The 16,186-nt window shown below is 44.2% G+C and overlaps 1 protein-coding gene across 2 annotated transcripts in view; it reads left to right on the top strand.

Moving 5' to 3' along the window:
* Positions 1 to 16,186, top strand: part of SYN2 (synapsin II) — a 192,235-nt gene that overhangs the window by 162,431 nt on the left and 13,618 nt on the right. For both annotated transcript variants that reach the window (XM_007985255.3, XM_007985254.3), the window contains 5 exons: positions 310 to 372; positions 776 to 918; positions 5,671 to 5,745; positions 6,817 to 6,919; positions 8,185 to 8,334. In XM_007985255.3, coding sequence (XP_007983446.1) covers positions 310 to 372; positions 776 to 918; positions 5,671 to 5,745; positions 6,817 to 6,919; positions 8,185 to 8,334 — 534 coding nt within the window. The remainder of the gene's footprint in view (positions 1 to 309; positions 373 to 775; positions 919 to 5,670; positions 5,746 to 6,816; positions 6,920 to 8,184; positions 8,335 to 16,186) is intronic.

Raw genomic sequence — 16,186 nt, 5'->3', positions numbered from 1 at the left:
TAGTTCCCATAGGAGTCTGACTTTTCATCAGGGTCAACATTATTTCCTTCAAAGGATGCATTTTAAAGATGTAGGGTATACCAAATAAGAGAACAGGGTTCCTGTAGCACTGCCAGTAATATGCTGTGTGACCCTGGAAAGTCACTGTCATTCCATGGGTCTCAGTTTTTTAATCAGTAAAGCAAGTAGATTGGACTAGTTCTTTCTTTAAAGAACCCTCCCAAGGGCATTCCCAAGAAAAATATTTGTAGGATTCCACAGAGAAATGGGCACACTCTGACAGTTTATTCCTTTCTTTTCTGATTTCAGCTGACACTGCCCACGTTCCCTGTGGTGGTGAAGATTGGCCACGCTCACTCAGGCATGGGCAAGGTGAGGCAGAGAGGCCTGCTATGCTTCAGGGTTGAACCAAGAAGGGCAGTTTTCAGAGCGCCCATTTGTGAACTGCTCTTCTCCCTCTGTCACTGATGAATTCTTTCCAAAGAGAAGATGATTTGCCACCTCTAAAGCCATGAGTGTCACCCAACCAGACCTCTTTCAGTAAGCAGAATGCAAGCCACCTGCTTGGTCCTCTGGGTCCTTTGCAGCAAGTGTGGCCCCTGAGTTCTGGGAAGGGAAGCTAGGGAAAAGGGGCCTCCTGGGAAGATGTGGCACCCAGATTAGTGTCTGGATCAGATACATATTCGTGGGTTTGGAGGCTCAGGGCCCTTGTGACTTCTCAGTGTGCGTATGTGTGTGTCTCCCTTTCCCCCTTTCTGCCTTGCTCCAACATTAGGTCAAAGTGGAAAACCACTACGACTTCCAGGACATTGCCAGTGTGGTGGCTCTTACCCAGACCTATGCCACTGCAGAGCCTTTCATTGACTCCAAGTATGACATCCGGGTCCAGAAGATCGGCAACAACTACAAGGCTTACATGTAAGTAAGAGTGGGGTATGCTTTCTCCTCAACCACAGTGGAAAATCTGAGTCTCCACATTGCAACCAACTCTCAGTTTAACCTCTTCTGGCCCATAGGCAGATAACAGAGAGAGGGTGCCACTTAAGTCAGAGATTTTTTACCTGGATTCCTTTTAAGTCAGAGGAGGGGTCTGTGAACTAAGATGAGAAAATACATTAATATTCATTTTCACTTGCCTCTAAGGGAAATTTAGCTTTCTCTTCATTTTGAACAGAGACAACAGACTACAGTAGTTATCTGTACGTAGGAGTTTGTCACTAAAGGTGATCACTGATATTCTTATATCTTACTATAATTGAGACAGATATCTCTATGGATTATTCTCATTCCTACTTTAAAATCATGGTAGTTGTTAGACTTGCCACTGCCTCCTGTTACTTAGAAAGAAACACGTATTTTACTAATCACAGATTTGTTTAATATTTTTGATAACTCTAATTGGGTAGCTCTGGGATCCCATGTACTCTGTCTTATATGGTTACACATCTTATATATTGTGTTCATTGGAAGGAATCCATAGGCTTCCCCAGACTGCCACAGCTCGAAGTTTAAAAGTTCCTGATGTAAATACCCAACACTGAAAATGCTACAGGCATTAAAAGCCCAGTGCATGACTTCTCTATAACTGTGTCCATTTGCCAGGATGGAAAGTTAAAAATTTCCTTCATTAGAATTTAGTAAAGGAAAAGATTTCAAAACTACCTGACTTTCCATAATATGCATAAAATGCAAGTGGCTTATAATTCCAATTTTAGAAATGTTAATCCCCCACTAAAAAAGTTTACAGTGGTGTTTTCTTTACAAAGAAAGAACATTATTAATATATAGATTTGATCTTGGTCAGTTGGGACTTTAGCAGACTTCAAGGTTGAGCAGCGTTCCCTTTCCCTTCCCCACCTGTGTCTGTTTTTCTTCTCTTACCCACCTTTTCACTACTTACACTCCCCACCCCTAGAGTGACTTAGGCCCCCTCCCTGCACTCCTGTCCCATACCACCCTTCTTCACACACCTCCTGGTTAGCCCTTGCCGCACATGTGTTTTGTGTCACCCTCCTCCTCCGGACTCTGAGCTCCTTGTGGGCATGAATGATAGAATCATCTCTGCATCTCCACTACCTTGTATAGCAGCAGGAACATTAATAAGCACCAATAAGTATTCAGGGAAGAACCCTTGTGGAAAACTGAGGCATAGAATTTATTTTACCTTTATTGTCAAGATTTGTACTTTTTTAGTTTACAACTTTATATTTATAGTCTTCTTGCTTCCAGAAAAGATTTAGGATTGCTTTAGAAATACGCACAATGTGGCCAGGTGTGGTGGCTCACATCTGTAATCCCAGCACTTTGGGAGGCCAAGGCAGGCAGATTGCTTGAGCCTAGGAGTTCAAGACCAACCTGGGCAACATGGTAAGACCCCATTATCTACAAAAGATACAAAAATTAGCTGGGTGTGGTGGTGCTTGCCTGTAGTCCCAGCTACCTGGGAGTCTGAGGTAGAAGGATCACTTGAGCCTGGGAGGTCAAGGCTGCAGTGAGCTGTGATTGCACCACTCCGGCCTGAGTGACGCAGGACCCTGTCTCAAAAAAAGAAAAGAAATATGCACAATCTAAGACAGAATAATTTAAAAACCATTATAAAAACTTGCTAAAAGAAGCAAAAAATATATATATGTTCAGGCACCTAGGAAAGCAGATTACCTATCCTATAATTTTAAAATCCCCTAAATAAACACAAAACATTAAACAACAGTGGGGTAAAAGTATCTTGATCCTTAAAAGAAGACACCTAATTTTTAAGGGTTAAGGTTTCAAGAAACAACTCAAAATGAAGCATAAAAAAAGAGAATTCCAAAACATTGATGAAGGGTGGGTGACCAGAGAAACTTTAGATAACATTTACTTACTTTTTTGTGTGCAAGGAGAAATGTTTAGGCCCTCTTAGCTTCTCTTCATCACACTTCTTCCCCAAACTTGTGGCTATATTCCTGCTCTCAAAAGAAGGAATTGACTTAGTAGTAGCCAAGATCAGGCTTGGGATTCTTTTTGTCTACCCCAGCAATCTCCATGGAGATCCAGAGACAGCCACTTTGGTGTGAAGAAGGTACCATTCCTGCCTCCATCTGCAGTAGGCAATAATGTGGGTCAGCTGTGGAGGTCAGATGAATTTTGGGTCTAGAGAATGGCCTCTCAGTGTCCCCTCTGCTCCCACATGCCTCAGGTAGCCTATATGGATCTATGCCTTGCATCCCATTGTTAGAGAACAGTGTGAAGTGTTAGGGAGCTTTGCAAACTTTAAAGTGCCATGCAAATGTAAGGATGTTGTTATTATCCACTCAAAAAGGATTTTAACCTATAAATTAACTTCAACAGGGTTATATAATGTTTTTTCTAGTATCTTAAATGTTGAAAAAGTCATAGGGGTTATCGGACTGGCTTGAAACCAATTATATGGGGTTCAGTGTCTTCCTTTTTTTTGAGACAGAGTCTCGTTCTGTCACCAGGCTGGAATGCAATGGTGCAATCTCAGCTCACTGCAACCTCCGCCTCCCTGGTTCAAGCGATTCCCCTGCCTCAGCCTCCTGAGTAGCTGGGACTACAGGCACCCGCCACCACGCCTGGCTGATTTTTTGTATTTTAGTAAAGACGGGGTTTCACCATGTTGACCAGGATGGTCTCGATCTCCTGACCTCATAATCTGCCTGCCTTGGCCTCCCAAAGTGCTGGGATTACAGACATGAACCATTACGTCCGGCCCTAACTTTCTTATTTTAAGTGTTTATGTAAGTGAGTCCTTCAAATAATATGGTATGGTGATGGGCAGCCATGAAGTCATTCAAAATTTGTGATTGAAAGGTTCTACTACTGAAACTTCTCATTTTGAAGTGAAGCCTTCTCAGATTATGAAAATTATTAATATTACTACTAATGAAATAAATAAGCCTATAGATGAAACAGTGTTTCACATTGTATTATGCATCAGGGCAGTAGGAATATCCTGATAAACCAAGGAAACATCGTGGGAAGAAAGTTAACACCTACAGATAGAATGGTAAAATGAGTTTTGGCTCAGGTTGAGTTGGATATGCAACCTGAAAATCGTGGGAGTCAGTGTACAAATCCAAAGTTTGTGAGACTCTCTTACGTGCCATGGCTCTGTGCTGGGGACATGGAAGTGAGTGACTTTCTGCCCCTGCCTTGAGCAGTCTGGTCACACGGACACATTTGTAAACCACAAATGTTAAGAAGACAGAGTTATTTTTATTATGATTCTGTCTTCGTGTTTCTACTCAGGTTTTGCCAGCCACTCAGTAGTTTGTTTCTTTGCCTTTCCTGAATTAGGTACTGGAGTGTAGGGAAAAGCACATCATGTGAGGAAACCAAGATTCTTGGACTTTTATCTCATACCTATTTGGACTATATGTAATCTCAGACAAGTCCTCTAACCTTTCTGAGTCTTATTTTTCTTATCACTCAAGCAGGGGCAAGAATTTCAGCCTACTCACAATAGGGGGTTTGAAATGAGGGGTTTGTTGAGGAGGCACCTTGGAAAGCAGTCAGTACTGTTCAAGCTTAAGGACTGTTGTGACCTTGTTCGTTAACTCATGGGGCCACCTCGTGGTTCTGAAAAATGAGCCATATATCTAGGTTCTTCAGTGTCTGAAATCAGATCTCTGGGGAGACCACTCTCTAACAGTACTGCATGATAAGGGCAGCACAGGAAGGGCTCTGTCAACAATGTAAGCAGGACTCTTCTGTCCCTTAGGCCATCTCCTTCCTCTTGACTGTGTCCGGGTGAAGGCTAATAATTAAAAAGACATATTTTGGGTGTTCATAGTTAATTTAAACCTGTATCAGTTCGTCTTTCTGACAGCCCTGTGTTAACAGTTAACAGGCTCAGAGGGGCGAAATGACTCTATGAAGGTCATCCAGCCCATCAAGAGCAAATCCAGAACCAGAAACCAAGTAATCCACCTCCTGTTTAGTCTACCACTAGTTGACACACATATTCATGGATGGAGGGTGCCGTGGGCACAGCAGAGAAGAGGCTGATGGCTTGATGCCATCGGCTGCATTTGACAGACAAGGCAACTTAACCCTGAAGAGTTAATTGACTTGCCCAGAGTCACATTGCTAGTATTATAGTGACCTTCAGAAATTAACACTGAATGAAGGAATGAGTGAGCCAGTAAGGAAGACATTCGGAGATATTCATAAAGAACCCTGCAGGAGTTCTCAGGATCAATGGACTTCAGTTTGTATGTATTGAGTCAGTATAGATACTGAATGGGTAGGCTTCTGGGAACACAAGACGTGATATATACCTTCAAGTGGTTTTCAGGCTTGTGGAAAAATCTGAACTTAAGACTCAGATCAAATAAATAAAAAGTAGATTTAAGTTTGAAAATCAGGCAGAAGCAAAGTCCTGTAGGAGTTCTAAGGACAGTAAGAGGTCATCCAGTTGAGAGATCAGGGAAGGCTCTGTGGAGCCAGAGCAGTCTGGGCAAGACCCTTGTAGAGAGGAAGAGGGTATTGCAGGTGGGGATTTGGCAGAGGCACCCAGGCTCTGGGCTCAGCAGACAGACCTCTGGGCTATTTGTGGGAGAAGCAGATGTGGAAAGCAACAGAGAGCTAAAATTCTGGAAAGTTTCATGCCCTCCTCTTGCTGGTATGGCTCACTGCCTGTCCTATCCTGGTGGGATGTTGTTGCAGGAGGACGTCGATCTCAGGGAACTGGAAGACGAACACTGGCTCTGCAATGCTGGAGCAGATCGCCATGTCAGACAGGTGAGTGAGAGAAGTCCAGTTTCCAACCCAGTGAGAGGGAGACTTCCTTAGATGAAGAAGTTTAGGAATTAAGCTCTGTCCAAAGGGAGTCACGGAGCAAACAGGACAGATAAAACGTTTTACAAAAGGCCCAAGTATCCCATTTAACAAGATCAGGCAGGACTGATGATAAAGACAGATGATAGAGATAAAGACTGCCATACCATAGGTAAAAGCCTCCTGAGGCCTCACCAGAAGCAGATGCTGGCACCGTGCTTTTTGTACAGTCTGCAGAACCATGAGCCAAAATAAACCTTTTTTTTTTTTTATAATTACCTAGCCTCAAGTATTCCTTTATAGCAACACGAAACAGACTAATCAAGGAGTGAGGTGTTGCTATAAAGATACCTGAAAATGTGGAATTGGCTTTGGAACTGGGTAACGGGCAGAGGTTGGAAGAGTTTGAAGGGCTCAGAAGAAGATAGGAAGCTGAGGGAAAGTTCAGAACTTCTTAGAGACTGGTTAAGTGGTTGTGACCAAAATGCTCATAAAAATATGGACAGTGAAGGCCAGGCTAACAGGTCTCAGATGGAAATAAGAAACTTGTTGGGAACTGAAGCAAAGGTCACACTTGCCACTCCATAGCAAAGAATTTGGCCGCATTGTGTCCATGCCCTAGGGATTTATGGAAGGCTGAATTTAGGGATGATGACCTAGAGTATCTGGTGGAAGAAGTTTCTAAGCAGCAAGTGGTCAAGAAGTAGCATGGCTTCTTCTAACAGCCTATGGGAAAAGATGACTGTACATACCATAGAAGCTCCAAGGAAGGAGTAATTAGCATGGGCTGGAATAGCCAAGGAGGCCTTCTAGAGGTGGTGAGAACTGCTTTGGGTCTGCAAAAAGGAGTAGGATCTGGAAAGCAGATGGAGGAGGGCACTGTAAATAAGGGTATGTGCTTGATGTAGGTAGATGGAGGGAGCAGTGAGGATGGGAGGTGGGAGAGATGGAGGCAGCAAGGAGAGCCTGACCGGCAAGCGAGCTTTGTGGTGAGCGAATTGCCCCAGCTTCAGGACACCTCCCCATCACCTCCAGGTACAAACTGTGGGTGGACACCTGCTCTGAGATGTTTGGCGGCCTGGACATCTGTGCCGTCAAAGCTGTACATGGCAAAGATGGGAAAGACTACATTTTTGAGGTAAGTCTGGACCAAGCAGTAAGAGATAACTCCCAAGGCTTAAGAACTATGTGGGCAGCTCAGACTGCCTTTAATTTAGGGCCTCCTGAGCCATGGAAATGTTCCAGCAAGATCAGTGGGTAGCTATTGTTTCCAACTTGCTAGCCAGGAGTAAAAGATGTTGGATATGGGTTCCTGGGATACTAGTCATTCCTCTGGGAAGGCTGTAGTGATGTTACCATTCTCTGTCTCAGAAAGCCACCCTTGGGAGTCATTCTGTCCAACCTGCTCATTTTACAGGTGAGGAAACTGAGGCCTAACACCATGAACATGTTCCTAAGACCACAGAGTGAATCAGTGTCTCAGCCAGGCACCAGATGTAGGACATTCTTCTTAGCATCTCTCTGAGCCTTGGAGACACTACTCTGCCTGGTCCTCTAACACAACTTTGCTGACTCCCTTTTCCTGTTTTAAAGGAAAGCCAGTGGCAGTATGAATCCTTCACACACATTCCTATCCAATCTGGCTGGGAGCAGGAAAGACTCCTTGCTAAGAGTTTGGTGGTATTTCCAGGATATTGGTGTCAGGAGCCCAAAGTAGGCTTCAAATTCAGAATCTCTCTCATTTCCTGCATGGTCTGTAACCTTCTGAATGGTCACACCTCTCCTTGCTAGGTGGGCCTCTGTTTTCTCATCCATAATTGAGAAAGTTGGACTATGGAGTCTGTGAGGCAGACACTTCCTAAAGGAGGAAAACACTGATCTGAGCCTTGAGGTACAGGAAGAACCAGGATTGGTGGTGAGAAGGGAGGGCATCCCAGTTCAGGTACAGAGGGATGAACCTGGTCATTTAGTGAGCAGAGCATGCTTAGAGATAGAGATTCTGTGGGTGAAAAGTAACAGAGATGAAAAGCGCATGCTCCTAATCAGAGATTTAAGGGGATGTCTTTCACTTCTGCCTGCTCCCTGCCTGCAAACTTTTGCGCCCTGAGGCTCTACCCTCTCCTTGCTTTCTACCTCTTCTGGCTACCTTCATTCAGCAATTTGTGGTCTCACTGAGCCCTGGCACGGGTAAAGCTTGGGGAAAAGACCTGAGGCAAAGGTTTGTAGAAGGAAGTGACAAAGATCCTATTTCTGCAAATGATCATACTTCCAGCTGAAGACAAGAACTCCTGCTTCATCTCCAATCCATCTCTGCTGGCTTAATTTCTACCCCTTCTGAAAGATTGTACCAGGCCTTTTATGTTTCCAGACCCCTTTCCTCACCTGGGACACATCTCCCACCAGGTCATGGACTGTAGCATGCCACTGATTGGGGAACATCAAGTAGAGGACAGGCAACTCATCACCGAACTAGTCATCAGCAAGATGAACCAGCTGCTGTCCAGGACTCCTGCCCTGTCTCCTCAGAGACCCCTAACAACCCAGCAGCCACAGGTAAGCAGCTAGGAAGAGACATAGCAGAGCCAAGAACCATTCCCAAGCCCACTGCTCTAGATGTTGGTGGCCTAAAGAATGGAGTACAGGCCAGATGCCCACAGGCCTAAATGGGATCTAAGGAGACATCTCCTTCCTCCTTCCCTTCCCTTTCCCCTGGAGGCCTGATTATTTTTCACCACCCCTTATAGGGGCCTTCTCAGCAATCTGCAATATCAATTATATAATTAACCAGAGGAGCACTGGATCTCTTTCCTCTGAACCTGAAGTCTCCAGGGAACCAGAGCCAGTTTCACCTGGGACTCAGGATGCTCCCGATTTTAAACTGAGAGGTATTTGAGGAAGAGCTGGGTCACATCACTTACTGTCTATTCACTGCTTCACTGTGTAGAGCCTGCTATCTTTGTAAATAAGGAAGGCTCTTTCTGAGAAATAAGCTGGTCTGGAAAGGGGAGAATCAGGTCCCTCATTCTGGGAGAGGGTGACAAGGCAAAACTCAAATTAGAAATCTTTCCTTCCTAAGAGAGAAGTGGCCTTCTTCAGTCGGCCAGTCACACTCATGGCAACAGCATTCCAGCTGCAGGTCTAGTGGGAAATCCACACTGAAGTTTTGTGGAACATCAGACCCTGTGGCAGGGAAAGGTCTTTATTCCTATGCAAGAGGTATCTCATCTTTCAAAAGTATCCCCAACTCCACTAAATGTTTATACTATGAAATGTTAAGAACTTGGGACAATGAATCAAAAACTGAATCTTAAGTCTAGCTCTTCCTCTAAATAGCTGTGTAAGTTTGTGGGGAAATGACTAGCCTTTCTTGGGCTCAAGTTTTATTATTTATAAATGAGAATTCTCTCGGATAGCTTTCCTTCAAAATCCAACTTTAAACAGTTAGGGAGGTAGAATAGAATAGTGATTCAGAGTGTGGGCTGTGAAGTGAGAACTACCCAAATTTGAATCCTAGACTCTTCATTTATTGGCTTGGTGACCAGCACATAAAACAGTGTAACAATTGATAAGTCAGTTCCCTCTCTGGATCTCAAGTTTCCCCACTGATATCTAGAGACCTTCTGTGCTCTGAAAATTTCTTTGAGTAGAATATTCCATCTTCACTAATCCTGATAAATGGGAACTTCTGGGCTAATAAATGTGGACCCTCACTCTTTCTGGGTATCTGAGTTGAGAATAGCCCTGTATGATGGTATGTTGTTATGTATTGGCTCTTATGAGTGTTTTGGTTACTAGAGAATCACAGCAGGGTAACTAGGAAAACAAAAGTTAATTGCCTGTTAGAGATACAAACCCACTATTTAATTACTATATTTAACTAGAGATGATAAAAAGATTTTTATGGTTCAAAAAAACCAGGCCTATGGTGAGATTTTATGATTTTGTAAAAATGTGATGGAATCAAGATATGTGAATCCTAGTTCTGCCCTTTAGTCCACACTAGATAATGAGAGAGAATCTGCAAACCAGATTACTGCTTGTCCCTGCTGTAGCAGAAGAGTGACAAGTAGTCCCTTCTTCCCTTTAATACTGAGAAAAACAGAGAACATCTGGTAGTATCTTAAAGAATTTATGACAGGGTAAGAGAACCTGACATTACCCAGACAGAATGGGCTGCTCTGGGATTCTGTGAAGGGCCCTTAAGTACTTACAAAATGTGTAAACTTTCATGACCCTCTACAAGGAAAGTCATTCTGAACTAAAATGAAGGCCATGCTAAGAGTCAGGAGACCTGCATTTAGCCCTGTCCTTGCCACTGCTTCACCAGGTGACCTTGGGTAGGTTTCTTCCCATTTCTGTGCCTCAGCATCTTTGTGTCTAAAATTAAAGGTTGAACACACTAAGATCCCTTGTAGCAAGACAATCCATATTATACAAAATGGTGTCTAAAGTATAAAAGTTACGAAGCAAAGAGATAATTTACAGAACAAAATTTTCTACCCCACAAAAAGCATTATTAGCCCTTCTTTGGTATAAGCCCCTTATTTTATAAACATTAAATGTTGTAGCTTGAATATTTTGTAAGAGAAATCTACAATACGTCAGTGTCAAGGCAGAAAACATAGCAAGGAATAAGCTCCCTAAATATAGCATCTCTTTCAGAAATTCCTTGTAGCAAAGTCAGTTTGACTCAAGGATAAGCTTTTTTTTGCTCAGCCTTATATTCATATCCAAAGGATATTGTGGAATGCATACCATGCTGGGAGTCAGGACACATAAGGGCTAATCCTCACTCTGCTATAACATTATGTGACCTTGGGCAAGTCACTTCCCGTCTCTAGACCTCTGTTTCCTCACCTATAAAGTGGAGTTGAATTAGATGATGTCTAGATCCCTTTCAATTCTAAGGCCACATAATACCTGGAGTTAGCCAAACTGCAAAGTCTGAAGTTAGCCAAACTGCAAAGTCTCCATAAGACCCTCACTCCTAACATCACCTGAAAGTTCAGAAAGTTCCAAAAACCACTCTCAGGTTTCACAGTTCTCTGGAAGAACTCACAGAACTCACTGAAAGCTGTTATACTCACAGTTACAGTGTATTATGGAGAAAGGATACAGGTCAAAACTAAGCCAAAGGAAGATGTGTAGAGCAGAATTTGGGAGGGTTTCAAACACAAAGCTTCCATTAGTTAGGACTCATTCCCTTCCTGGCTTTGATATGTGACAATATGCATAGAGTATTAACAACTGAGAAAGCTCCTCTGAGCTTCAGTGTTCACAGTTTTTACTGGGGCTTCGTCATGTAGGCATGACTGATTGATCACCTGGTTGAACTCAGCCTCTGGCTCCTCCCTCCTTGGAGGTCAGAATAATACCATGTGGCCTGAGGGACCTACTATGAGTGACAAGAGACACTCCTATCACTCCAGAAACTCCAGGAGTGTAGAGGTTACTTCCGAGGAGCCAAAGACAAAGGCCAGAATTCTCTTAGGGCAAAGCCAAATTCTTTACTATACACATGATTAAGTTAATATAGCAAATGTTTCTCAAATACTTTCAGCCCCTGCGGGCAAGGACTATGCCTTATTGATCTGCATTTCCATTGACTAACATGGAAATGCAGAGTGTGTGCTTAAAATTAGTTAATAGCCTTAGGACTTAAAGTTGCTGTCCAAAACGTTTATATTCTAAATTAAAATAATGAGTGAATTCAGAGGTCATCATTTCTCAGATGGTATCTTCTGGTAACCTCTATGAGCTTCCTCCTGAGCCTTGTGCCTTGACCTCAGGCCACCCAGAAGGCAGAAGACATCCAACAGTCAGCCACAGTTGTCAAAACTCCACAACTTGAGCTTAAAGCCATGACTATACTGGTCATATTCCCACTTCCAATTTCCTCTAGATAATAGCACATTTTCATTGGTTACATTTGAGCAGACATTTCAGCCATCATAAGTCCAGGACTATGGAACTGTCAAACTAGATTACCTTCGTGTCCCTGCTATCACATCCACCCACTTATCTGCACCTCCACCCACATGAATCTGCTCGAAGGCTCACCCTCCACTTGTGACCTAAATTCTATCTCCTTTTTGTTTTCAAGTATCTTCTCTCTTCTCCACCATCAATTTCTCTTTTTCCAAAAGATTATTGGAAAGTTGTTTTAGACACCATCTCCCTTTTACCACATTGTCTCTCCTGTCCTCTGTAGTCAGCATCCCACTCCCACCATCCCACTGAAATTGCCCTTGTCAAAGTCACCTCCAAGGGCCAGGTGCCGTGACTCACGCCTGTAATCCCAGCACTTTGGGAGGCCAAGGCAGGTGGATCACAAGGTCAGGAGTTCGAGACTAGCCTGGCCAACATGGTGAAACCCCATCTCTACTAAAAATACAAAAATTAGCTGGGTGTGGTGGCGGGTGCCTGTAATCCCAGCTACTTGGGAGGCTGAGGCAGGAGAATCACTTGAACCTGGGAAGTGGAGATTGCAGTGAGCCGAGATCGTGCCACTGCACCTGGGTGACAGAGCGAGACTCTGTCTCAAAAAAAAAAAGTCATCTCCATGTCACTGAGTCCAGTGGTCACTTTTGTTCTAATCTTTCAGACTTTTCAGTAGCATTTGATGCAGTTGACTACTCCCTCCTCTAAACACTATTTTCTAGGCCCCTGAGACCCCACCCTCACTTGGTTTTCATTCTACATCATTGGCTTCCCCTTCTTGGCCTCCTTTGCTGATTCTTCCACTTCTGTTGAGTGTCTAAACATCAGTGCCCCAGAACTTGGTCAGTGTATATATTTGTTGGTGGTCTTGGCCAGCCCATATCTATCTCCTGCCCTGACCACCCCTTCAAACTCCAGACTCATATTTCTAATTCTTGCTTGACATCCTTACTTGCATATCTTAAGGGCACCCTAAACATAACACAGAACTCTAGTTTTTTTCCCTTAATCTTGTCCCCACAAACTGTTTTTCCCAAGCAATTTATGTAGGCCCCTACCTGCCTCTTTGCCCTTGTACTATCCTAACTATTGCTCGCTGTGCCCTAGCCACACCGGTAAGGATCTTTGTATTAGGCTGTACTCTCTCTCTGAAATGCTCTTCCCTCTTAGTTTTGCATTTTTTTGAGACGGAGTCTTGCTCTGTTGCCAGGCTGGAGTGCGGTGGCACATCTCAGCTCAGTGCAACCTCTGCCTCCCGAACTCAAGTGATTCCCCTGCCTCAGCCTCCCAAGTAGGTGGGACTACAGGCACTTGCCACCACGCCCGGCTAATTTTTTGTATTTTAGTAGAGATGGGATTTCACCATATTGGTCAAGATGGTCTCGATCTCCTGACCTCGTAATCCACCTGCCTTGGCCTCCCAAAGTGCTGGGATTACAGGCATGAGCCACTGTGCCCGGCCATAACTGGCTTTTCCTTAACAGTATAACTGATACTTCCTCAACTATCCAATCCAAAGCTGCCACCTACTCCCTGGCTACCACCTGTCCCTTCCTTAATTTTCTGCATAGTGCTTACTACCAGTTGAGATTATTCTTGTCTATTTCATTGTCTCTTCTACTAAAATGTAAGGTTCTCAAGAGTACAGGCTTGTTTATGGCTATATCTCTAGGGCAACAGTATCTAGCACCTAGTAGCCATTTAATACATCAAGGGTGTACCAAGGGGAGGCAGGTGAGAGTGGTTTGCCCAGGTGCAAGCAGTTGACTATAGAAAATTTTTTAAATAACTAAGTTGGCCTGCTTTTTATTATCAACATATGATAGCAATTCTATACAAATGACGTTGATAAAATACTCTTCCCACCAAGCAAACCACTCCTACCCCACTCCCTTTGATGTGCCATTGTAATACATATTTGTTGAGTGAGTTCATCATTTGGAATAGGCATCTTTAACACCCCATCAGCCTATTGGATTGATGTCAGGTCCTATGGATGATCTTGGTAGTGTGCAAGTGGAAAGGATGTGAACCGAGGAACATTACCTGCATCCCAGCCAGGACTTTACATGGCCAGCTGAGCCCTTAGGTGTTGTCACTAACTTGCCCACAGGCATTGTCACCTGTCACTCATAGGTGCCTCTTGCTGGCCTCTTTGTTCTGTGGCTGTGGAAGCTCAGGCTGAAAGAGCTTCTGGTCTGAGTCATAAGCCCTAGGAGCTGCTCCTGCCCAGAATTCTAGACCAAGACCAGGACAGACTTGTGGCTAGCTGCTTGTCTACCCTTCTCTCTTTCTCCTTCTCTATCATTGCCCTTAGCTCTACCATTAGTGCTTTCATTTATTTGATTCCAGAGGAACACCTAAAGTGGGGACAGGGAGCTGGGACTTAGGGGTGAGGATGGTGATTGGAGGGCACACCTTACCTTGTTACCAGCCAGCTCCCCAGCCTGGGATGGATTAATTATAGAAAGCAAAGAGCAAAGATGTGGGGGTGGGCCTGAACCAGCTGCTGCACACATTTCAAAGGAATAGGGGAAAGGGCATAAGAAGCACTGGTCATGTCACCAAGAGCAGGGAGGTGAGTGGCAAAGCCTGATCTGGTTGGTGACAGCTTGGCCTCAGCCTGGCCGGACTGCCAGCTTGCGGGCTGCTGTGAGGGTCAGCGGCAGCTACTGACCCTCTGTCTCTGTACATGGACTCTGAAATGCTTTAGAGAGACTGTTCTCGAGGTGGCAGTGACACCTGGTGGCCATTGATGGCCAAAGCCTCTAGGCTCTATACCTACAGAGTCTCTTCCTTGTGCCACTGCCTTCCCACCACCCCTCCTACACATTCACTGACTTTTGGGGTCTCTTGTCTAGGATCTGAGCTGGGCCTTGCATCCTAGGGCTCTGGTGAGGTGTGGGCTGCTCTTCAGACTCCCAGGAACCAGGGAGAGAGCTTCAAGGGGACAGAGCTTTCAGGCCATGCCAGTAGAGATGGCATCTTGTCTTCTCCTTCATGTGGCTAATGTTTTTTTCATTTCTCATTTACTGGTTCCACTTTTTTTATTTTCCTGTAAAATTCTCCAGAGCCAGAAGGCTGAATTGCTCATGCAGGAATTTCAGACACTGACGGACTAAGATGGGAACTGTTCTCTCTTCAGTGTCCCTCAGTTATGCCACAGAGCTGGCTTCCCATTTGGCTGGTGGGTTAGACCCATGGGGAATGATTCTAAGACTCAGCCTTTGGAAGCATTCATATACATTTGGTGTCCAGAATGAAGATGAGCCTCTTCTCCTACCCTGAGCTGATCAGAGCACATCCGAAATGTTTCTAGTCTGAGGGTTGCAGTATAACAAGGACAAACTCTAACTCCAATCAGAATGTGCTCAGAGGAGAGAAACCAGGAGGTTGAGGCAATTGGCAAATCTGTACTATGAGTAAAAGTTAAAGGAATTGCAATTGAATAGCAGACATCTCAAGGAGTGCATTAATTAATATCTTTAGCTCTCTGATGCTGTCATGGGGTAGAACTGATTCCAAAAGGCAAATCTGCTTGGTTTTGAACTAGTGTAGGGAGTAAATTCTCTAACACTCAGAAATGGTATGCGGCTGCTACATTGTTGCTGACGTTGAGCAGGATGAGCAGCTTGTAAGGCACATGGTGAAAGGCAAGGGCTGGGGACTGGGGCTGTTGGAACAGGTAACTTATACAATCTCCTTCCAAGCCTGACATGCTGGGGTCCAGACTGTGTGCAGCCACGGGACCTGGGAAAGGCTGTGATGAGAATTCAGAATTGAAGGACTGAGGCTGAATAACCTCTGGTCTCTGGTGGGACATTCTACCAGGCCTTTTTTATATGGGTTCTCTGGTATAAAAAGAAACAAAACATTTTCAGCGAGGTTTTTCCAGCCACAAAGGCTCTGAAACAAGCTTGTCTAACCTGCAGCCCAGGATGGCTTTGAATGTGGCCCAACACAAATTCATAAACTTCCTTAAAACATTATGAGATATTTTGCAGTTTTTTTTTTTTTTTTTTTTTTTAGTATCAGCCATCGTTAGTGTTAGTGTTAGAAGAACCAAGACAGTTCTTCTTCCAATGTGGCCCATGAAAGCCAAAAGATTAGCCGCCCCTGTTCTAAAAAATATGAGGTCTCCTGAGTGCAAGAAGACCAAGCCTAAGAAGGGGTTTCTTCACTCTGAGAAGTGGAATCTAAAGGGCTATCCAGTTAGGGAGGGGTCCAAAAGTCTCTCCGATCCCCAACATGGGACTAACAGGGCTTCACTTCAGCTTAGAAGAGGTAAATTTAGGACAAATGAAATGCCTTCCTGCTTCCCACAGCAGGAATGGCTTTAGTGAATTTCTTCCCCAGTGAGTATAAGCTGAGAACGTGAGGAGATTTGGGGCAGGTTCAGATAAAGCCACTAGTGACTAGATCCCTTAACAGACTATTAAGAGAAGCTAACTATTCTGGGACTGTC

The sequence above is a fragment of the Chlorocebus sabaeus genome, chromosome 22 (genome assembly GCF_047675955.1).
Source record: "Chlorocebus sabaeus isolate Y175 chromosome 22, mChlSab1.0.hap1, whole genome shotgun sequence".
Lineage (NCBI taxonomy): Eukaryota > Metazoa > Chordata > Mammalia > Primates > Cercopithecidae > Chlorocebus > Chlorocebus sabaeus.
Note: the sequence above shows the minus strand (reverse complement) of the source record. Positions and strands in the feature narration are given on the sequence as shown.